At 27.1% G+C, this 24,607-nt stretch overlaps 1 protein-coding gene across 4 annotated transcripts; it reads left to right on the top strand.

The window, feature by feature from the left end:
* The first annotated feature begins 84 nt into the window (after positions 1 to 84).
* Positions 85 to 20,633, top strand: LOC107456927 (neuroguidin). Of its 4 annotated transcripts, none has more exons than XM_016074917.4 (13): positions 85 to 224; positions 2,626 to 2,763; positions 4,054 to 4,191; positions 6,918 to 7,002; positions 8,816 to 8,868; positions 9,158 to 9,236; positions 10,454 to 10,578; positions 12,164 to 12,219; positions 12,342 to 12,390; positions 14,711 to 14,791; positions 15,464 to 15,499; positions 20,421 to 20,454; positions 20,561 to 20,633. In XM_016074917.4, the coding sequence occupies exons 2-13, from the start codon at positions 2,626 to 2,628 to the stop codon at positions 20,578 to 20,580; spliced, it is 894 nt and encodes a 297-aa protein (XP_015930403.1). In that variant the 5' UTR covers positions 85 to 224; the 3' UTR covers positions 20,581 to 20,633. The 4 variants fall into 4 exon arrangements, with proteins under 4 accessions (XP_015930403.1, XP_015930405.1, XP_071037695.1 ...); XM_016074919.5 differs by lacking the exon at positions 85 to 224 and adding an exon at positions 245 to 451; XM_071181594.2 differs by lacking the exon at positions 85 to 224 and adding an exon at positions 264 to 473 and having other exon boundaries at positions 2,607 to 2,763.
* The last annotated feature ends 3,974 nt before the right edge of the window (positions 20,634 to 24,607 follow it).

Raw genomic sequence — 24,607 nt, 5'->3', positions numbered from 1 at the left:
AACTCTCTGAATCATTCAAAAAATTTGAATAATTGAAACTTTTATTGCAAGTAAGGTAAAAGTAATTCTTAGTGAAGTGCACAATTTTATAATACAGTCAGTATCAATTGTAAAATTCAACTGTTTAAATTATATCAACTGATTAGCGATTCTCAGATCAAAAGTATATAGATATTCTTATACAAAACAGATTGAGTTTAAAAACTAAAACGTTAAACCATAGAGTAAGTTGCGTATTTCTGGCCCTTTAAAAAATATTGATCACAACTTTTATTTTCACATGTTATTGTTTTTCTCAGATATCACGTTTCCACTTCCACACGTTTCATATTCGGAGAAATTAATTATAAATTTTTAATTTTAGATATTGTGTGATAAAATAATACGATTGGATCTTTCTTATAGCTACTTTAATTCTACTATAGATATTAGAGCTCTTTCGATTTTACAGGTTAGTTGACAAAAACTTGAAAGTTAAATTTAATAATATGAGCAAAAAAATTTTACGACTTCAATTGTTTTTTCGTACTGTTATTTTCTCTACTTATGCATTGCCGTTTCATAAAGTATGTTGTACTCAATCAATACGAATGGATGTTGTTTTAACGCTGTCAATTATCCTGGAGGTTATAGCAGTTTACATTTTCGATTTTCAGTTGTAGAAGTTAAGAAAATTTAGTGACTGTTCATAATGTTTAGCAATTGAAAGATTTTACTTGCTCATACATATATTCACTGGTTTCTTGGCATTCCTCTATTTGCACTGGTTTACTTGCATTCCTATTAAAATAAGAGAGAAAGAAATCTTACAAATTTATAAAACAGGATCCTTTTTCAAGTACAATCTTCAAATAATTGGAAACTAATTTTTAAAAAAGGCAGGAAGAAAGAAATATTTGTAATATTTAAGAAATATTTGTCCAATATTTTATGAAAGCTTTATTTGATGAAATTTTATCATGTTAATAAACAATTTTAAAATTACATACTTATCGAAATTTGAGCATTATATTAAATATGTATTTAAAAAAAAGTCATTACAGTGAAATTAGATAGAAAAATGCAGACAATACATTTAATCAAAATGATGATGAAAATTACAGATTAAAGTTTTTGTGACAGAAAAACAGTCTAAAACATGAAAAAAGAAAAAACCAAATCAGTTTAACATTTCAGTATAACAATCAGTATATATTTATTTAGTTATTGGTAGGAGAGCCTACTGATTATTATTTTAAGGTGATCCAAGTTAGATGTCAGTGTTCCCGAACTATTGCTAATTTTAACCTCGGAAATACCTATTTTGACCCCCATTTAAAATTCAGAAGTCCTTAAAATTATAAATTTTAAAATTTGTTTGTGGAAGTGCAAAATCATTTTTTTAGCAGATTGTTTTTTCAATAATTGTTGCAATAAAATAAAACTTCTTTTAACATGCTAGTTTGATAACAATATTTATATCCAGCCATATTTCTGTAATTGGTATCTATTAGGTATTATCAATTGAACTGCAAATTTTTTTTTTTAAATTGTTGTTTATTTGTAGATTTCAAGCACATAGTATAAACGAAGCAGTATAACAGCTAATATTACAATTTATTTGTGATTTCCAAGTTTAAAAAAAGAATCAAAGTGAAAATATAAATTTTTAATTTTGAGTGTACATTAACCTGTTGATGTTTTGTGTGACTCTTATGATTCAATGTGCTATATAATCTTAATCTGCAGGCCACATTATAAATTAATTTCGAAACTTATATTATGCTCTATTAAAAAGATTTTATTGAAATAACAATACATTGTTTTAAAAGTTTTCTGTATCAGTACTCCTACTAGTATATAGACTACAAGTTTGGCGACAACTCAGTAATGGCTTGTTAGAAACTAATATATGTATATAATATAGAATGGAGCATTATATATTTTTAAAAGAGGTTATTGCTACTTCAAGAACCAGGCTGTTGCTCTTGGCGAGTTCAGTTAATAATACAATATCAGTGAAATACAAATATGTTGTAAATATAAAAACATCTGAGCATTTATGTAAACCTAAGGTATATGACAATCTTGCCCACTTTTGTAATACATATTTGTTTCTTTTTTAAAAAAAAAAAAAAAAAATAAGTAGATAAAAAATAAGGTTAAAAAAATAAGGGTTCATTGTGGTTAGGATTTAAATTTCGTGCAATGATAAAATTGAAATTCAGATTGGACAAAACAGAAAAAAAATTTCCAAAATGATTTTAAAGTTGCTCTGAAAAGATCTAAAAAGAATTATCATTAAAAGCACATCTATGTTGCAATTTCTCTTATTGATTAAAATGTGACATTAGTGCAGTTTACAATAATAGCAGAAAACAAACAATGTATTTAAATTTCAAATTGTTTTAAAATTTGTTATTTACATCTGTTGCTTGTTTTTCTCTATCTTTCTTATCTCAAATGGTATCTTATTTTTCATAATTATCTTTTTTAGCGTAGAAAAATTAGGATTGACTTTGTTGATCATAAATATAAAATGAAAATAAATTTGCTATTTACATCTACATTTATTTAGAAAATTAATAAAATTCCTAATATTTAGTCTATAATATTCGAATTATTAGCTTTTAATCTTTTTCCTAGATGGAGGAACTGTCTCAAGAAGATGTAAATGAAACTTTGAAACTTCTAAAAGACATTCCTGCATTGGCTGCTTCTGTAACAGATACTACACAAAATCTTTTGAAGCGACTGAAAGGCAATGAGCTTCAGACAAAAAATGTAACTTTCTTTTTTATTGACATTATTAAAAATGTAACCATGCTAGATTATTTAAATATATTTGTGAAATAATAAAAAGAAACATTCTCAAACTATCATATGTATGTAAGAATTGATATCCTGTTTTTTGAATTTTATGGGACTCTATTTAACAAAAATGCAATTAAGTTATAAAACTATGGATATAATATTAAATTAGAGAACAAAAGAGTGTAGGAAAATTATAAGGTTTTACTGTCAAATAGTACAAGAGATTGTAATTTGTTACATCAAAATATTATAGATTTTAAGCAGATATTTTTAAAATTTGAAACTGATTTTTTGAATCTTTTATGATTGCATGTGAAACTATTTTTTAGTTTCATAATCAAAAAGAATTGATGTTTGTAAAACCTGACAAAATTTATTTTATCTTCAATTATTTAAAATTAATCTATTTTAAAAATGCTTAGTTGAAAGTACAATTTAAACGGATATTGATAGATTAAACTATAAATTATGATGGATTTGTGTCCATTTTAAGGAAATATTGGAAAACAATATTTTTGAAAAGTTATTTAACTTTTATGTAAAGACTATATAAATACTGGGCTATTTTAGTATCATGTAAGTTTAATTGCCCATTTAAGAACAATGTGAAGTTTTTGTATGATCATTTTTAATTTAAATTTTATTAAATCTTTCCTTCATGTTAAAAAATCAGTTATTTTATGTTTGTTATGTTAGGTTATTTCTTTATTGTTGGATTAAGATTTGTCTTTTCTAAGTTTCAATTAATCGAAATTTTCGCATTCAAATGAAGTCTTAAATTGCATTTTAAATAATGAATGAAACAGTTTAATGAAAATTGAATATTTATATAGTTAATATTTTTGTGAATTTAAAGCAATTTTTTTGTAAATTTTTCAAAAATCATTTTTTAAAAAAAAGAAGCAATCTAAGAAGATCTTATTTAAAAGTTTTCATACTCATTTTATTAAATAATATGAATTTAATTTAGAATTTAAAAAAAAAAAAAATATGATCCATTATTCATGTGAAGAAATAGAAATATTCTTGATAAAGTCAATCTAAAATAAGTCTATAGAAATAGTGTTCTTTTAAAGGAAGTGAATTGGAAGTATTTTTTAGATCAAAATCTCTTTGAAAATGCACCTTGTTACAACTGTACCTCAGTTGTTTATTTTTATACTGTTAGATTTTATGAAACTACCAATTTTTGTATCATATTTATAATTTAGAAATTTAAAAATAAATTATACATTCTTTAACAATTGTAAATTTTTTCAGGGATTGAGCTTTTATGATTTAAAGAATCACACTCTTTTAAATTATATAACTGATCTTACTTATGTCATTTTACAAAAGACATCTGGAAAATCTATTGAAAATGATCCTGCCGTAGCAAGGCTGTGTGAGTCCAGAATTGTAAGTTTCCTTTTCATTTTTTAACTTTTTTTTTAATTTAAAGATTATTTTGTTGTGTTACGCTGATTTTTTTAAAAAAAAATTTTTAATAATGAGTTTAAAAAAAAAAATTTGTTAACACTCTGGAATTCAAATTTTTGCATATTCAAAGCTGTTTGATAAAACTATGATTGGAATATTATATGAAATACTTATTACAGTAGGGAACCGATTATCCGGAACAATCGGGACCATCACTATTCTGGATAACTGATTTTTCCATTTTTCTGAATCGCTACAAAAAGCCGTTTTTTTATTGTTAAACCGAACTAAAAAAATTTTTTTTTGGGAAATAATCTTAAAAAGAAGAAAAAACAATGAAGTAATACACTAATGATTATTTCCAAAATGATGGTAAGGTGAACATCTTTCAAAAAAGAAAGAAAAATCCTAAAATCTTATGAGGAAAAAAAATTTTTGTTTAAAAAATGGCAGGAAAATTTATCGAATTTCGTTCCGGTTTTTTGGTTTTCCGGTTTTCTGATTTCCGGATAACGGGTTCTGTACTGTATAATATTATACAAATTATAACATTAAATGAAGCCCGACTTTACTTAAAGCTTTATTAAAAAGTGCTTATTTTTTATTTTGGTTTTTTAATAGCCCTAAAAGTACTTTTTTCATTGGTTGTTAGTAAAAGGTGTTTAATTGTCTTTGCTTGGAACTTTTAAATTTTCAAAATATTTAAATTGAGCTTTTTTCATTAGCTACTAGTAAATGTTATTCTCTACAAAATTATGAGAAATTTGTTTTTTAAAATTGTTTATGTGTATACTCAGAATAAAAGTGCTACTTTAAATGCTCGTTTCCTGATTTTTAAAAATTTTAAAATAGTCATTTTGTTATTAATTAAAAATTACTCCTATTTAAATTTAGTGAATATTTTTAAACTTATAGCATAGCTAAAAACCTAAGAAAAAAAATTTTCTTTTTTTATATTATGTAGTATGTATTTTTTTTTTTTACATTATGTTATGTAGTTCTGCATTATATTATCATATTGTTTACGTTATAATTATCCATCCACTAATGATGTCATGTATTTTAAAGCTTATTGTTTTAGAAATTCCTTATAGCATAGAATCTTTTTCTCTCATCTCATTTTTGGCATAATAAATGTGCAACATCATATTTCATTATACATGTTTTTATATTAATAATGGTTATCTTTTTGTTAATTTTGCAGTTGTATTGCATTTAGTTGCTCTGTCTCACTTTAGATTGTCAATCATTGTTTTTTTTTTTTTTTTTTTTTGAGAAATCTTCTATCATGACAAAAAATTTCTCAGCATTGATGATAAGAATAATATGATAGAGTTCTCCCAATGAATAAAAAGGGTGGGTGCTTCCTCTCAGATAAGAGCACTCTGAGTTTAGGAAAGGCACTCACTGAACACTGTAGGAATTTATCAAAATGTGTAATATTATTATATAATAACTGAATTTTATCCTGAACAATTTTTAAGTTACCCTCTTATAGTATTTTATGTGTATATTTCAAAAAGTATTTCTCTGTCTCATTATCAAAATCAGAGAAAAATAGATATAAATTTATGAAAATAATTAAAGGTATGCTATAAAAAACAATAATCTTTGTGCATAAATTTTCTTTGAAAAAAAAAGTAAACTAAAAAAAGGATTAATTGATAAACAACTTGAAAGTTTTTTTTCTCTAATTTAAATTGAAAATTATAAGAAAACAAACAGCATTTTTTCTTTAAAAAAAAGGTATTTATTTAAAAAATAATTTTAAAATTTCAAATCACTTAAATTTATTAATACACTTCCTTAAAAAAAGAGAAAGTTATGAAAATTTTTCCAGGTGAGAATACAGAGTAATCCTAATAAAGTAAATATTTGCAATAGTAATCAAAATTAAAACTATAAACACTGATAATTTTTGTGTGTAATTATTATTTAAACAGTAAATAAATTTTTTTCAAAATTAAATATAGATAAAAGAGACTGTGTTTTTATGGGATGATAGCTTATTTTTACAAAGAAGGTATATTCATTGGGATCAAAAAGAAGAAGGGCAGGCAGCCCTTCAAAAAAATCTCAGGGAAAACACTATAATAAAAACAGTCACAGTATTATCACATTATGTATTTAGTCTGTAAAACACAAACTTAACAGTATTCTTAAGTAATCAATCTCTGTTTTCTTTGTTTTACTTATTGTGTATCCTTTTCTTACAGTATTATTATTATTTATTTATTTTTTGATAATGACGTCTATCCTAAAAGTTTATTTTAAAATTATTATTATCACATATTAGGATTCAATGATGAATTTCCTTATGACTTCTCAACAGCCCCCATTAATATGATATATTTCACGCCAATATGTTGTTATATTATTCATAACCCACACAACTAAATTTACGATAATATCACACTGATATTTCCTGCATTACGAGAGACTATGCAGCAAGCTGTAAAATCTTATTGTACATCGGAGAATCTCTACCTAAAAAAGTAGTGAAATGTTTGTCTGTAAGGTCAATACATATCTTATTGCTGTTGTTTTGGCTTGACAAAATATAAGGTCTTTGAAATTTTTAAATTACTGAATGGTTACACATTGTTAATTTGTTGTAAAATAATTTACCATATTTTTAAAGATCCGATATAGTTATTTGTTTATTATTATTATTTTTGAACTTATTGTTTTGTTTGAAATTATAGGTTTTAGAAAAAATGAGACCTATTGAAGAAAAATTAAAGTACCAAGTTGACAAGTTACTTACAGTTGCTTCTACAGGACATATAAGTAAATTAAATACATTACTGGATATATCATAAAATTAACTATCAATAACAATAAATAAATAAAATCTGTCTACAGTTTTAAGTTAAATTATTCTTGGCATGTATGTTAAGCCTACTTTGATTTGAAAAATACAAAGTTTCAGATTTTTTTGCACGATTTGATTCAGACTTATGCATTTTTTAAAATGTTGGAAATTTTTCTATTCTGTTGTAATTTGCATGAATTCAGCTGAAATTTTTACTTAGCTGTATCTTGAGAACTATTTGACCAAGAGAGCTTAATTTTATGTCATTTTGTTCAGTATTAAATGGCATTTCAGATCATATTTATCATTAAGTTATTTAAAAAAAAAATTTAAACTTAATAAAGAAAAACTTAAAAGTTAACATTTTTAATATTTTATTCCATTTAACTCTTTGATAATTTAAGTATGTTTATATGAAATTTCAAGATGATATTGCTATGGGAGTATAAAAAAATATTTTTTTGCTTAACATGTTTGCTGGCGCGTCAGAGCGACACCTCCTGGTATGCCAACGACACTCTGGTGCGTCGATCAACTATGATAAGTTATATGCTCTGTGTTTAGTGTGGCTTTGGAAGTTGAACAGGGAGGTTGTTTCAGCGCGTTAGTGAAGCATTATTTTTTGTGGTTGGTTTTCAAAATTTTTGCTTGAATTTTTTTATGTGCTTGATTAAAAATGGCCGATGATACAAGTGTGGCAGGACTGTCACAGCCCAAGAAAAGAATAAAATATTACCGTCACAGCCCAATAAAGAATAAAATGTAATAAAAGAACAAAATCACTAAATTTAAATATAAAAGAAAGAATAAAATATATAAGTAAATAAAATATTGACTGATGCCGAAATATTAGAATTGTTACAAAATAGTGACCTTTCGGATTATGATAGCACAGACGAAGACTACAGTTGGGAATCTTCGGATGGAGAGGGTGATATTGTAATGGACACCAGAGAAATGTCAGATTCTGAGACAGTGCTTATTATTTGTAAATATTTTCAGTATTGTTTCATAAATGGTACTACATATACTTGAATGGTATTCCATTTTATTCCTTTTAAGCTGTTATTTTATGCAATATGCCAGTAATTTCTGAGATTATTGATCAGACGCGCTGGAGCGTCAGTGGCACTTACAAAGACAGGTTGAGTCTGTGTGCCACTGGCGCTCCAGAGTGTCTGGGGAAAAAAAACGCTCTCTAAACAGGAAAATGATATGTTTCTTCGTTTTTCTGGTTTTCCTAGTAAAATATAAAGAACATTTAAACCCTGTTTTGTAATCCGGCCTCTGAGGATGGAAATATCATTTTTAGTGGCAGCGAATGTGTTAACTGTGATGTATATCATATCTTCATATTCAGTTACATAGATGCCAATTACTTTTTTTACAAGGACTTTTATTAAAATAGCACATAATGTTATTTTTATTTTATGATTTGTCATTGTAAAACTAGAAAATATATTTTTTCTTTATGTTCTCTATCCCTAAAGAATAATATTTTAAAATCTGGAAAACAAAAACATTGGTTGCTATTTAAATTTTGAAAATAAAAATCAAAAAATCAATTTAAAAATTCAATTGTTCTTAACATTAAGGAAATGTTCAGAATTTATTTTATTAATTTTTTTTTAAATATATTATAAAAATATAATTATGTAATTAAGTTTTGACAAAATTTTATTAAAAATATGCACTCCAAATTATACTTTTCAATCTTGAGAATTTGTAAATTCTAATGTTTATGAATGCTAAATTCTAATGTTTAATTTTTTTTAATGTTTTTTATAGATGCTAAGGATCCTCTAAGATTTAAAGCCAATCCTGAAAGCCTAGATGATCAAGTAAATATTTTTTTATTATATTTCCTTATTGCAATCTCAAATACTTGAGAATCAGAAATGTTATGTAATTGTGTATTATAGTTTTTGGTGTATTATTTAGAATGAACTCTGTTAGTAAATTAAGTACTTGTATATATTTTTGTTTTTCATGCTATGTTTTTTATGCCCATTGCTTAGAGTATACATCATACTATAGGAACTCTGAGATAGTTATTAAAATTATTTTTTAAAATAAAATAATATGAACATAAGAGTAATTAGATTTTCAACTAATGTTTTTAATTATTAGGTTGAAAATGAAGACTCAGAAGAAGAACAAAAATTTTCAAATGTTTATGTTCCACCAAAAATATCTGCAGCATATTTCTGTAAGTGATCTTTTGTTACATATATTAGTATATTTACATATGCATATTACATGTTATGAACATTACATATTTGTACATAACATTTAACATATTTTCAGTATTTCAATTATGTGTCTGCAAAGTATAAGCTGATAAAAATACATTTCTTATATTAGTTTAGTCGATAATTTTTTATTTTCAGGAAAATTACATAAACTTATCTGTACATTCAATTAATTTCCTGTTTAATAAACTGTAATGTGTTTTCTATTAAACTAAATTATAATATATTTGGATTACGCTGGATACTTATTGCATAATTTAATACCTATACTTTAATAATAGGAGCAAACTTTTTTTTTATTCAAATGTATTTTAACTAAAGGTCATGACATTTTTTGGAATAAAATTAATTCAATATAATTAATTAATTCAATATGATTAATATAAGTCAATTATGTATTATCTCTAACTTTGTGATTAAAATTTTTTAATCTTTATAAATCATACTTTTCAAATGCTTTTGAGTTATTTTAGTGCAGGTTAAAAGGAAATAGCCATATTTCTTGAAAAGGATTTATTAATGCATGTTTTGTACATAACTATTTGTGTAATTCATTATTAAATTTGTTACATAAAGTTTAAAAGTAAGTATTTCCTGTAGTTTACATAAGCAAAAACTTTTGAGTTTTAAAATATACAGAATTAAGTGTTATTTATAAATATTTCTAAAAGTTTTATTTTAATAGCTTTTATAATTTGTATCCCAAATAATTAAAAGTTTTGCTTAAATAACTATTGCTTTTATATAGTGAATTCCATAATTTTATGAAAATTTCCAAGTTAACTAGTACTACCTGGAAATTTTCAGTTAATACTTGTTAACTGAAAACTTTCAGGCTGATTACTAGTTAGCTTGGAAATTTTCAGTTAACTAGTATTAACTGAAAATTTGGCTGAATATATTCAGCCTGGAAATATTCAATTTACCCAATTTTCATTGTTCTAATAGAACAATGAAAATTGGGTATTTTGTGTTTTGTGTCTCAATGATCCTTGTACTGGAACATTAATTTTGATCTACAATAATTGTACTTTTAATAAAATGTCTTTGAGGTTTAATTTTTAAAGAAAGAGAATAATTTAATTGTTTTTATGTATGTACTTTTTTTGATTATGTTATGAATTAAAATGTTTGTTTGCCATTATAAATAATCTCCTTACTTATATCTTTTTAGCTGAAGATAATAATGTGGAAGAAAGAAAAAAGAAAATACTCGAAAAATCACAAAAAAGAGCTTTAAGCAGTAGTGTTCTGTATGAATTGCGTAAAGAATATGACACTGGGCCTGAAGAAATTAAGGTCAGAACTTATTTTTTCTAGAATATTAATTTTGGAATTTATATTTCGGTTTTTGAATCACTTATGAGCTGCTAATTGTAAGTAATTACTTAAATCTTTTGAGTGACAGAGATTAAAGCTCAAAACTAATTTTTAAAAAAATTGAGTGACTATTTATATTTTGAAGGCTTTTTTTTCCCCTTATTGTATGTGTGAGGATGAAATTATTATTTTATATGTGTGAAACTAAATATTACTATAAATATATAAAAAGTTACAATTATAAAAGAGAGTTTCTTTAGCATTGATATTGTCTTGAAGGGTTTTCATGTTAACTAGTGTTCTCTGTGCGTAAAAAAGAAAGAAATTTTTATTATAATGTGATTGCTTTTGTGATTTTAAAATCTTACCTCATATTTACTGACATTTATTAATGTAAATGATAAATAGTAGTACCAATTTTAATAAATTTAAAGAATAAAATTAAATTATTTTATGTAATTAAAAAATAGGCTTGTTATAACTTTAAAATGATTAAAAGAAAGCTTATTTTATTTGCACAATTATTTGCTTACGATAATGCTATAAGGTATAGGTAGTATCAGAAAATAGTTGGAAATAAGGTTCCTAACTTGTATTTCAATATAGTTAGCTTATTAAATTTTTTCATAGTTATAAATTAAGCTACCAGTAAATGAAAGGCATTGTTAAATTTTCTTTACTGTAAGGTATCATTGTGTAAACTTGAATCTGAAATTGCTGCCAATAGATAACCATAAGTAATTGAATAGTTCATAATTATGTATAGTTTTTATATTTAAATGCTTGTCAAAAAAATCATGATTAAGTTATTGTTTGCAGGAAAATTAATAAAAGTGCAAAAAATCTAATGAATTTACAAAATAAATATGAAATTAAGTCACTTGACATGTTAGTTATTATGAAAACTTTATTTTGGTTATTTTATAGGGTGGTGAACTTTCTGTATTGGTTACATAATTATTACTTGGTTGTACAAGTTATCGTTAGTCAATTTATCATATTAATAATATCACATACAAAATCAAATGTTTGTTTATGCATGGCTAAATGTTTTTAAAGTTAGTATAGTTCATGCACAATTCTTTTTTTTTTCTTCTTGTTTTTGTGTAGTGAAAAATTAGTTATCGATTTATCATATGAATAATATCACAATCAAAATTAAATGTTTTTTATGCATAACTAGATATTTTTTGAGTCAATATATTTCATGCACAATTCTTTGTTTTTATGCTTTTCTTATTATCCCCATCCTCTTTTTTGTGAAGGAAACAATTCATAGTTTAAACAAATAATCTGATGATTATAATACATTGTGTAAGATTTATTACCTTACCTTAAGATTTATTACCTCTTTTTTAATACATGTTATATTGTCATATGTTTATTGTAAAAAAATAGAGTTATAATTTTTATTTAGTAATGAAGCTGTATTGATTCTTTTTTTTATGCTAATCTATGATACTTTACAAAGATTTACTTAACAGTTTAGTTACAGTAATTATTTGTTTTGTAGTCTTATTTATTTTTTTAAAAAAAAATTTGATTCATTTTATTTTATTTATAGGAAACTGTTGATCCTTACAGAATTAAATTGAATGAAGAAATGAAGGAACGTTCCAGGTATTATTATTATTTTTTTAAGTTATGAATATTAAATTTCAATTTATATCTATTTTATTATTATATTTATCTTATATGTCTGTTTATATATGTGCATGAAATATAATTGCTTTTTCTTTTAGATATGAAGAGGAATACATGTTGAGATTGCCAATGACTAAAAAACAACGAGTAAGTAAAACATATTTTATCTTATAAATTTTTTTTTTAGAAACTCGTATGTTTATTTTTACACTAACAAGCAAGGATCTTAACCATTTACCGCGAACGTAATTAACAATTCTGTAATACAATTCTATATACATAGAACATAATTAGCAATTCTATAATGCACAACACAAATGGTTCAGAACCGCATCACAATGTCATTTGCCTCATAAATAAAGAGATCTTCCAAGAAAAAAAGAAGTTCAACCTGTTTTGTTACATAACAAGCTTTGCATTTGTTTCAGAAGAGGAAAACCTCTTTGCATACTTGAGAACCAGTTTTTATTTGTATTCAGAGCAAATATTAGGCCTTTATGAGGAAAATATTTGCATTTTGACTTTAAGCTTGTTTAACAGTTAACTGAGTTATGTCACAAAATGAAAATTTGACTGTTGTGTAAATTTAATGTTAAAATGAGGGATCCTTCTAGAAATTGTGCAAAGTTATGAAAGTATATTATATATTCTAATCAATTTGTTGTTTCCTAATTTTTAGGATTCTTGAATTTTATTATGAAGAAAAAAACTCCTTTAAATAAATTGTCTTCTCATGAAATTTCATATGAAAGAATTGGGATTCATATACTTATTTACTTTTTTAGAAGAGAAAATCAAATCTTATGTGATGAAGATTAGCTATTCTAAAAATTTGAATTGACCTCTTTGTATAGTTTAATCAAATTCAAATAAGAATTCATTCAGCACAGAATTTTTAAAATGGTCTACTGAGACTATCATTCACTAATTAAATTTTTTAAATATTTAGTTGCATTTAAGATTAGTAAAATACTTTAATTAAAAATGCAGTGAAACTCCAATTTTATGTTGTCTGTTTCATACATCATCTTGCATCATTAACTGCGGGTCAGTCAAAATTACCTACCAATCATGTTAAATTTTCCCAGATTTTATGTTACACTTTTTAAGAAAATCCTGCTTTATTCATTTTCTAACAGATCAAAGTAATTTTTTCTCTACAAATCCTCACAGGAGTTTTCTTCTCCTTTTTTTTTTCGTTTAAAGACTTATTTATTTGATATTTGTATTCTTTCTGACATGATTCCTATTCTGTTTTTTTGTCTGTGGGAGGGGATTTCCCCCCTTGAATCAAAATCAGGAGGGTGGTGGGATCGCTAAAGCACGAGAAGAGGGGTGAATCGTGAAATTATCCAATCATTTAAAAAATGTTGCACTAAACTATTCTTTTTCTGGATTACGATAACCTGCAAGATGCTTCTAAAACAGAAATAAATGTTCTGAAAACTCTGAATATGATTTATATAGCGTTGGACAGTGTTGACTAAAATACATGACAAAAGGGTTTAATGAAGCTTCTCGGGGTTAATTGGTTATTGTAGTTCAATTGTAAACATGGACCCTATAGAATAGAATTGCAAGACTGAAGATATTCTGAAGTTGACGATGCGTATATTTATTGTAACGCATATCCCATTACTTTTCAATTCCTTTAATATATGTAATTTAATGCCTGCGCTCGATTGTAGTGACGAAAACGATACAGATGAGCGAAAAATATATCCACAACTGAACAAAAATTTGAAATCTTATTCAAAAATCTTAAAATATTTGCAAATGTAAATCATAACACAAATCTGATAACAGTAATAAGCATTAAGCGGGATATTATTATAATTAAATCGAAACACAAAAAACGTGTAAAGGTTACACATTTCTTCACGTGCAAAGGTTACACATTACACAGGTCATCTTGGTAAGTATCAATATTTGAAATATATACATAAGTTTCTTTTAAATCCTATTTTACCTTATCCTACTTCATGCGTTTTTTTTAACGCTAGTTTAAAGGAAAACATAAAATTGGGACTCCACTGTGATTAAGTTCAAATTAAGCTTGGAAATAATTATTTAAAAATAGATGTTTTGTCATAGTTGACTTCTTACTATTTAAATAAGTATTGAATTACCTTATAAAAACCTTAAAAAAATTTTTTTACTCTTTCATTTTTTAATTTTCGTTTGTATATTTGTATTAGTTGTATATTTATATTAGTTGTATATTAAAAGCTTATTTATTGCTATTTAATTATTTATCAAAGTATTATTCCTGATATCATTACTAATATAGATTTTGCTGGTTACTTCTTTGTTTAAAAAAAGTTATTTGCTTTGTTTAACTATAATCGACATTTTTTCTTCATTAAAAAAAGCTTTTCTTTTTTTAAAAAAAAAAGTAAGATCTATTTGATTCATTTTTGATATTAACAATGTTGAAAATAAAGTTTGTGTGTTTTCAATTTTTTAGCATGAAGCCCGACAAATGATGACTGTTACAAATTTCAATCCTAAATTTGATGATATATCAGCTTTAGATATGCAACCAGAGGTGATTATTTTCATTATTTTTTAATTTATTTTCTAGTATATATCTTTAAAAAAAATAGTCAGTTTTTACAAATCGGATTGATTAATATGAATAAAAATTTCCAAAGGACAAAAAGATGTCAAGGAAGTTATCTTATTATAAAGCAATTCAAAAAATAGCCATTTTTTGTGAAAAAAAGGGTTTCCTTTATTAAATTCTATTTTTGCAGGTCTGCTTCTTATCCAAAACCACAAAAGGCAACAAATTAGTTGAAATTTCCCTTTTTTTTTTTTTTTTTTTTGATGGAAATTACATCTTCTGTGACTGTGACATATATTTTATTGCAATTTTTAATGTAATATTAATAAATTATCATAATATTAATGAATTATTATTATATTAATTAATAAAAAATTCTTACAAATTGTATATTTTAAGTATTTTTGTCTCTTGCGGATAAGTAACAGACTAGTTCAAGTTTAAAGTTTTATAAAAAAATTTCAGCTGTTCTTAAAAGTAAAGAAAACAATAAGCAATGAAAATGGTTCAATAATTATGTGCCAGTTCAGAAAAAAGTCATACCAGATAAAATTAGCAGTTATTTTGTCAGAATATTTTTACTGCTTCCTACAATGCTAAGACAAGCTTTAATAAAAAGCTGTTACTATTAATTTTTCTTTTACTTGATTACAGGATATTACAATGAAACGAAAATCACAAGGGAAGAAGGTAAGTAGAATATATTTTTAAAAAAATTTTACTTTCCTTTCTGTAAATATCTATACTCAAGAGCTTTCATTAGAGCTTATATATAAATAATCATGAGCTTTCATTTTGTTCACGTGATATTCAGCAGTAAGTTTTTAACTTGCAATATGCAATTTTAAATATATTTTATGACAAAAATCAATCATTTTTTATGCTAAGGTAGGGGTGCTCAACCTGCGGCCCGCGGGCCAAATGCGGCCCGCCAAACCTCGATGTGCGGCCCGCGGCCGCAATCTGAACAAAATGAAAAAAATTTAAATATTTGTTTTTGAAAAATAATAAAAAATTCGGTAATTTAAATTTACACTTTTAAGTTTTTGACGCACCCAATCTCAATCAATGTAGTTTTTCGATGGTTAACGCTTCGGATTTCAAATACATCATTATTACGATTTACGAATTTTAATTACCCATTTTGACGCTTTTCGTATGTGCCGATTCCAATGACTTTTCGGTAGTTATTGCTACCCATTTTCAAGTAGTTTCTGAAGTAGCGATTTTTGAAAGTTATGAAACGCTTTATTCGTGCAAACTTCATGGAAAATCTAAATGACTTTAGATCCTTTCTTTAACAGTTATTGCTGCACATTTCCACCCGGTATTTAAAACTTCGATATTTTAGCGCGATATTATTACGAATCGCGAGTAAAGAATCGTTTTTTGACATGGCTTATTTGTAACGATTTTATCGCAAATCAAATTATTTTTCAATCGTTATTTTAGAAATTATTGCTACACATTTCTACAAGGTTTTGAAAGTACCTATATTTTTTATACGCTATTGCGACATTTTAATTTCAAATCCCGCCTTTAAATTACATAAAATTTTGATGGACTTTATTTACTCCAATTTCATCTGAAATATAAAAAAATTTTGGTTAGTAGTTATTACGTTTTCCCCGTGATTTAAAAAGATTATGATATTTTTAATACTATGGTTTGACAGCAAGCGAGTTTTGAATCGCGCATTAAAATAATTATTTTTTACGTGCTCTGTTTGTGCCGATTTTATCATTTACGTTGTACCGATTTTAACACGCATTTTTTAAGAGGTTTTTCGAACGTGTTTTTTCTTCTTTCCCGTTATTGCTGCATTTTTATTTGTGATTTAGAATATACCTGATATTTTCACACAATATTACAACTCGTGAAATTCGATTCAGTTTAAATTTTTTTTCGTAACTTAAAAAGTAATTACGTATCTAAGCCAAATCAACACCTTCCCAGGAAGAAAAAAAACGAGATGCGTTCATATTAAACGCGGTCCGTTTTGCAAAAAAAATAATTCAAAACACGGCATAATTCTATAGTCCCATGAACACGTGCAAGTTTAACAACACACATCGAACCTATTCTTTTTGTTGTCACAGGTAATTTAAAAGTCATACATCGTAATTTGTATTTACGCTATCTGAAAATTGCGCATCGCATTTCGTGTTTATATTAAAAGCGGTCCGTTTTGCAAAAAAAATAATTCAAAACACGGCATAATTCTTTCGTCCCATGAACACATGCAAGTTTAACAACACACATCGAACCTATTCTTTTTGTTGTCACAGGTAATTTAAAAGTCATACATCGTAATTTGTATTTACGATATCTGAAAATTGCGCATCGCATTTCGTGTTTATATTAAAAGCGGTCCGTTTTGCAAAAAAAATAATTCAAAACACGGCATAATTCTTTAGTCCCATGAACACGTGCAAGTTTAACAACACACATCGAACCTATTCTTTTTGTTGTCACAGGTAATTTAAAAGTCATACATCGTAATTTGTATTTACGTTATCTGAAAATTGCGCATCGCATTTCGTGTTTATATTAAAAGCGGTCCGTTTTGCAAAAAAAATAATTCAAAACACGGCATAATTCTTTAGTCCCATGAACACATGCAAGTTTAACAACACACATCGAACCTATTCTTTTTGTTGTCACAGGTAATTTAAAAGTCATACATCGTAATTTGTATTTACGCTATCTGAAAATTGCGCATCGCATTTCGTGTTTATAATAAACGCGGTCCGTTTTGCAAAAAAAATAATTCAAAACACGGCATAATTCTTTAGTCCCATGAACACGTGCAAGTTTAACAACACACATAGAACATAACATTTTTGTTGTCACAGGTAATTTAAAAGTCATACATCGTAATTTGTATTTACGCTATCTGAAAATTGCGCATCGCATTTCGTGTTTATATTAAACGCGGTCCGTTTTGCAAAAAAAATAATTCAAAACACGGCATAATTCTTTAGTCTCATGAACACGTGCAAGTTTAACAACACACATCGAACCTATTCTTTTTGTTGTCACAGGTAATTTAAAAGTCATACATCGTAATTTGTATTTACACTATCTGAAAATTGCGCATCGCATTTCGTGTTTATATTAAACGCGGTCCGTTTTGCAAAAAAAATAATTCAAAACACGGCATAATTCTTTAGTCCCATGAACACGTGCAAGTTTAACAACACACATCAAACCTATTCTTTTTGTTGTCACAGGTAATTTAAAAGTCATACATCGTAATTTGTATTTACGCTCTCTGAAAATTGCGAATCGCATTTCGTATTAACATTAACGAGATTTTAAAAAAAATCCATCGCGTTTCGTATTTATGGGATTAAAATCACATATCGCGATTCGTATATATCATCCGTTGCTACTTTTCTCGCAATTCGTATGCACGCGTTTTCAAATCATATATCGCGATTCATATTCATGCATTTTAAAAATGAAGTGTTGTGAGTAGTCCTTTCGCAATTTAAAAGCCACACAATTCGTATTCACGCGATTTGGAAAACAAGCATCGAGTTTTTTATTTACGCAATTTAAAAATCACACATGGCAATTCGTATTCAAGCAATTAAAAAATAACACATCGCTATATGTATTTCCGCGATTTAAAAACCCAGAAAGGAAGAACACCATCTAGGACAAATTCCAAAACTGATTATGTTATTTGCTCTAAATTTAATACTACCCACAACAACAGCTTCTGTCGAAAGACTGTTTTCCAGAATGAATTTGGCCTGTTCAAAATTACAGAGTAGTCTTTAAATACAATCATTACATTTTCATTTAATGGCTCAAAAAATGTCACATGATCAAGTAGATAAAATTATCACACTATTCAAAAATTTTGCAAATTACAGTATAACCATTAAGAAATTTTTTAAACCATTTTCCACCTTCTTGGAGCATTTTATATCATTTATGATTATATGCTGGGAAATGATTTGTATATCATTAAATTTTAACTGTATAAAAAATTTAATCAAGATAAGTTTCGTAAAGTAATGTAAATTTTTATTGATTGTTAATTGATTGTGTATTAATTGTAAATAGTAAGTGTCATGTTAAAAATATATTCGTCATAAAAAGTTGTAAACAAGTATCTTAATAGTTTTTTATTATTAAGGAATATAGTTCCTTAAAATTTAATGTGTTTTCTTTTTCTCCCCTCTCTCAGCCTCTTATTATTAATTTAAAATAAAAATGTCTGAAAGTTAAAGTACATTCCCTAATAAATGCTAAATCTTATTTTCCACTGAAGGGGTTTTGTTTTCATCATTTTTAACCCTATAAACTTTCTTTAAATCAAAGTATTTAACTTGAATTTATATTAATAACTAGAATATTTATTTATTTGAAATTTAATTCTATGAAGAAAAAAAAATTTAACGTTAAAATTTATGTTTAAACGGACTTTTGTATTTTGTAATGTGATAAAAAAAATTTCAATGTTTCCATAGTTTTTTAATTATTTCAATTTATCTAAATTTTTTCTGATAAATTGATTCTGATTTTCGAACTCTGTTTTCCTTCTTAAGTAATCAGTTTAGCATTTTCTAATTTTAAACGTTTTAAAGTATTGTATTTTCTGCAAAGAGATTACAAGGTTAACCGACAAAAAGAATTTAGTGTTATATAAACAATGATGTTTATATAACAATCACCACCAACAATTGCTTTCAATATGTCGATCTATACACTTTGGCATGCGGCCCTTCATTGGTCAATCTGCTGTGCATGTGGCCCTTCACTGAAAAAGGTTGTGCACCCCTATGCTAAGGTCTTCATTATTATTAATTTAAACAGTTCTTCTAAGTCATTATTTTTTATAAAATTTAGTAATTATTTTTCAATAATTACGACAATGAAAATGTTTACTTCCATTGTTCCTTTTTTATTTTGTTGGAAATGTTAGGTTTTTACCAAGCATTTCATGTTTTGCTATAATTTCAACTCCAAATTTTCTAATTTTCTCTCTTCCTTTACTTTGCAATGTTATTTCAAAGATGGTTTAGCTAGAAAGAAAAAACTCTTGTTATTTCAGTTCTTAAATTTTAGAAAAAGTAAACAAAAAAAATCCCCATGATATTTAGTTTTGGTTTGCTGATTTTACCATACCATTTAACTTTTGATTAATTTTCTTTAACATCATATGAAAATAAAAATCACAGATTTTTTGAAACAATTAAGAAGTAAATATTATGTTGATATTTCTTTTTATGTCAGATTCTGTTGTGCCATAAAAAACAATAATAAATTCTCTTTATTGCAAAAAATTTACTTAATATTGCAAATAAGTTTGTTTTTATGAAGAAAAAAAAACTTTTTTAAAAAAAATTAATTTATGACTTAATTTTTAAATTAATATGTTTTACTTAATGATATTGATTTAGCAAATAGCACAAATTCCGGCCAATTTGTGCGCCCTGTATTTTCATTTCACTGCTTTCATATGTTTAGCTTTTTATAAAACTAAAAGAATACAGTTTTAAGATGGAAATACCTTAAAAACTTAATGTATATTTTATTATGATATTGCTTTAAAGTTATTGTTCTTTAACTCATCTAATGTAATATTATTTTACAGGGTAAAGCTTCCAAAAACTCCAAAAAATGGAAAGGTACACACTTATATTTTTTACTTTATTTTTAACACAACTTTCTGCATCTGTATAATATTTTCATTTTTTTTTATAAATATTTAACGAAATATAATTGTTTTTTCAGGAAAGAAGAGGAAACATTAGTGGGAAATTTAGTCAACTTTCAGTTAGAAATTAATAAAAATCTTATTATTTCAGTTGTGTTTGTTATGTTAATTTTAAATGTAGTTTGATTAAATAGAGAAAAAATCACCAATGTTATTTAATATGCGGATGTGACCCTGATAAAAAAAATAGAATTAAGTCATCAAGAATGAAGTTTGTAGAAAAAAGGAACTAAGCACCTATGTTGTTTTGCTAGGTCTGACGGTAGTTCTAATTCCTGGGTAGTTTTGCCGGAGTCATTTGTGAAGTAATCGAGCGTCATACAGTGAGATAAGAATCTATCTTTTGACCAGTTTAGGTTAATTTTTGCATTATAAGGTCCTGCTTGTCACTGTGTATTTCTGTGGTGATTATTAAGCCATGTTTTATTTGATCACAATGCATCACATCTGTGCTACATCACCAGTACTATCCTTGGCCAACCAATACCTAAGTTAAATGCTCTATTAATATACACTCTATAACAAAAAAATCGACGCACCAAGAAGGAGTTGTCCGATTGAAACGAAAATTGGTGGATCGGAAGACAATGTACAGAATAGTAAATGATTAAAATTTCAGAACAATTGAATAATTTATTGCAGAGTTACAGTAACAAGTTCAATAAGGTGTTGACCCGCCTCTAGCCTGAATACAAGCTGCCACATGGCCTGGCATAGACCGATAAAGCTCCCGGATGGTCTCTTGCGGTATTTCCTGCCAAATTCGATCCAATTGTCGAACGAGGTCATCAACATTCCGTGCCAGATGCTGTCGCCTTCCCATCATATCCCAGACATGCTCGATGGGAGAGTGATCTGGCAGGCCAAGGAAGAGTTTGACAAGCTTGCAGACAGTTCATAGCAACACGTGCCGTATGTGGTCTGGCATTGTCCTGCTGAAAAACCAGCCCAGGGCGCTGCGAAAGAAACGGTAGCAAAACAGATCTTAGGATGTCGTCGACGTACCGCTGTGCAGTAAGTGAACCTCTAATGACGACCAAAGGGGTCCGGCTGTCAAAGGAAATGGCACCCCAGACCATAATGCCTTGTTGAGGGCCGGCGTGGCGTGCAATAGTGAAGGCAGGATCCCCCCTCTGCCCTGTGCGTCTCCAAACACGTCTTCGATGATCGTCAGGACACAGTTGGAAGCGGGATTCGTCGCTAAAGACTACGTCCCCAGTCGGCATCATTCCAGCCTGATCGAACGTCGATTTTTTTGTTATAGAGTGTATTATGCAGTCTGATGTTGTACTTACACATAAACACTCATACATAACAATAACATAAATTTCAGGAAGTTTCATTTTAAAAAAAATTAATTAAGAAAAGTTTTTTATCATGTTTTGTGATCATTAAAAAAGCTTTAAATAGCTTCTTTGACTAAAGAAAAGTGTTCAAACTGAAACTTCTTAATATAAAAAAAATTTGTTTATTAATTTTTTTTCTTCTTCTTTTCATCCCGTTATCCGGAAATCAGAAAACCGGAACGAAATTCGATACATTTTTCCGCCATTTTAAAAAAAAAATATTTTTTAGAGTGTAAAATTTAAAAGTGTAATAAAATTTTTCTTTCTTTTTTGAAAGATGTTTACCTTACCATCATTTTGGAACTAATCATTAGTGTATTACTTCATCTTTTTTTCTTCTTTTTAAGACTATTTCCAAATATTTTTTTTTTTTAGTTGGGTTTAACAATAAAAAAAAACGGCTTTTTGTAGCGATTCAGAAAACCGGAAAAATCAGTTATCCAGAATAGCGATGGTCCCGGTCGTTCCGGATAATCGGTTCCCTACTGTAATATTTTTGTACTAAATTGTAATAATATTTATTGATTTTTAAATTCATTATTTTTTTAAAGTTTTATCTTATGTCGGTAGACATTCAATATATGAACCCATGAAAAATATGTTAAAATGTCTCTTAAACAGGAATATTTTTACGTTTGGATTAACATTAAATATTGAAACTGTCATGTCCCTTAAAAATTATTTATATTAATTAAATTGGTGGCTTCAATGTTAATCAAATGGAATATTTTCAAAATCTGATTGCCTAGTACAGGGGTGGCCAACCTGCGCCTCTCAAGTCACATGCGGCTCTTTGAAGGATTATTTGTGGCTCTTGATAAATGTACCAGAGTTCCTTTTTCATTTTTGTGCTATTTTTTTTAAAAAATTATTATCGCTTCGTCTGTGTTTCAAAATGTCTTTTAAATTACTCAGAGAGAACAAATATGAAAGACTAAGTGCAATGTTGTTCAATTCAAGGTGAGTTTTCCATTTCTAATATAATTATGACACAAAAAGCATCTGGAGAATTAGAAATAGAGATGCAAGAAGATCAAGCTCTACAATGAAAATATAAGTCGACATCGATTACTGAATTTTGGACATTTGTACCAGAATCGAAATATCCTGAATTAAAAAAGGCTGCCTGTCAAATTAATTCGGAACTACGTACTTATGTGAATCATTTTATCCCACTTTAAAATTCATAAAATCCAAACATTGATCAGTATAAACTTACCAGCATCTCAAAGAATTACTGAGAAGTGCTGTCACCAATTATTCACCAAATTTTAAAGAATTATCAAGAGAAGTAAAATAAATGAGTTTAATATTTAAATTCAATACACATATTTTGTACTTTCATTTATATGTTTTCAGTAAATAAATTTTATGTAAAAAAAAATTTTTTAATACCTCTTTTGCATACCTTTTATATAAGTATTTAATTGCGGCTCGCGAAAAATTTCTAATTTTGAAAAATGGCTCGGCTATCAAGGAGCTTGGCCACCCCTGGCCTAGTACATGTAGGGAAGTCAAACAATATTCATCTTGTAGCTAAGCATGCTTATACGCACATAAATTTGCATCACCACGTAATTTTGACAACCAATTTCATAATCTTAGGACATTTGGATTCTTCTCAGAAGACAAGAAATTGAAGTCAAATTTCAGGTTTCATTTACCTTGACTATTGTAGAGATAAATCTAGACAATTACTTTAATGCAGGATTGGCATAATTTAAACCAATATTTTTTAAATGTTGTTGTTAATTTACGTCGCACTAGAGCTGCACAATGGGCTTTAGCGACGGTCTGGGAAACGTCCCGGAGGATGATCCGAAGACATGCCATCCCAATTTTGATCCTCTGCGGAGGGGATGGCACCCCCGCTTCGGTAGCCCGATGACCTGCGCGCGAAGTCGAGCACTTTACGGTTTAACGAGGACCAATATCGCACACTCTCGGTCCCTACGTAGACTGATCCAAGTGGTCACCCACCCACAGCCAGTGATGCTTGACTTCGGTGATCTGCTGGGAACCATGTCCTAACGATCAGTCCACTACGGGACTATTTTTTTAAATAAATCATTAAGTTTAAAGTATTTTTATAAATACTGACGGACTTCCATTTTGCAAATATTTTTTTCCCGTGGAACCAAGAACATTTTGGAAATTTCTTCGTTAAATAACTTCCAAATAGCGAAGGGAATTTTCCATTTAATGAATTTTTCTTAGAGAACCACTTTCCCTATTTCCCAAAATATTTCAAATTCGTTAAAGCATTTTATGAGGGAAATGACTTTGAAGCCACTTAATTTTTAGAGAAAGCAGTAAAATCCCCTTTCCTTTTTGCATTTCAAATGAAAAACTCAGTCAAAATTATCAGTAGAAATTAAACTTAAGAACATATGTAGAATATTTAAAATTACTTTTATAATAAAGGCAGCTATAATTTTATAAACAAATTTAGCTTTTTTTGGTTGAAAATGTATGTAGCATGATAGTGTAACACTAGATAATGTTTTGCTCTATTCTTGCTTTCCATGCAGATTTCTTTTATAGTTAAGATTTATGAAATAAATAGTAGATACTAGTTTAGAAGTTAAAGGTGTGTCAATTGCTATTTTAATAATGTCTAGTGTTTATGAATTTGAAACCTGTTTTGTGTTGTTTAAGTATTTCAAAAGGTGATTTTCTATTTAACGAATTTTCCATTAAACAAACTTATTATCGGGA

The sequence above is a fragment of the Parasteatoda tepidariorum genome, chromosome 4 (genome assembly GCF_982258835.1).
Source record: "Parasteatoda tepidariorum strain Cologne lab strain chromosome 4, Ptep-v5.0, whole genome shotgun sequence".
NCBI lineage: Eukaryota > Metazoa > Arthropoda > Arachnida > Araneae > Theridiidae > Parasteatoda > Parasteatoda tepidariorum.
The sequence above is the reverse complement of the archived record's forward strand: the minus strand, read 5'-3'. Positions and strand labels throughout refer to the sequence as shown.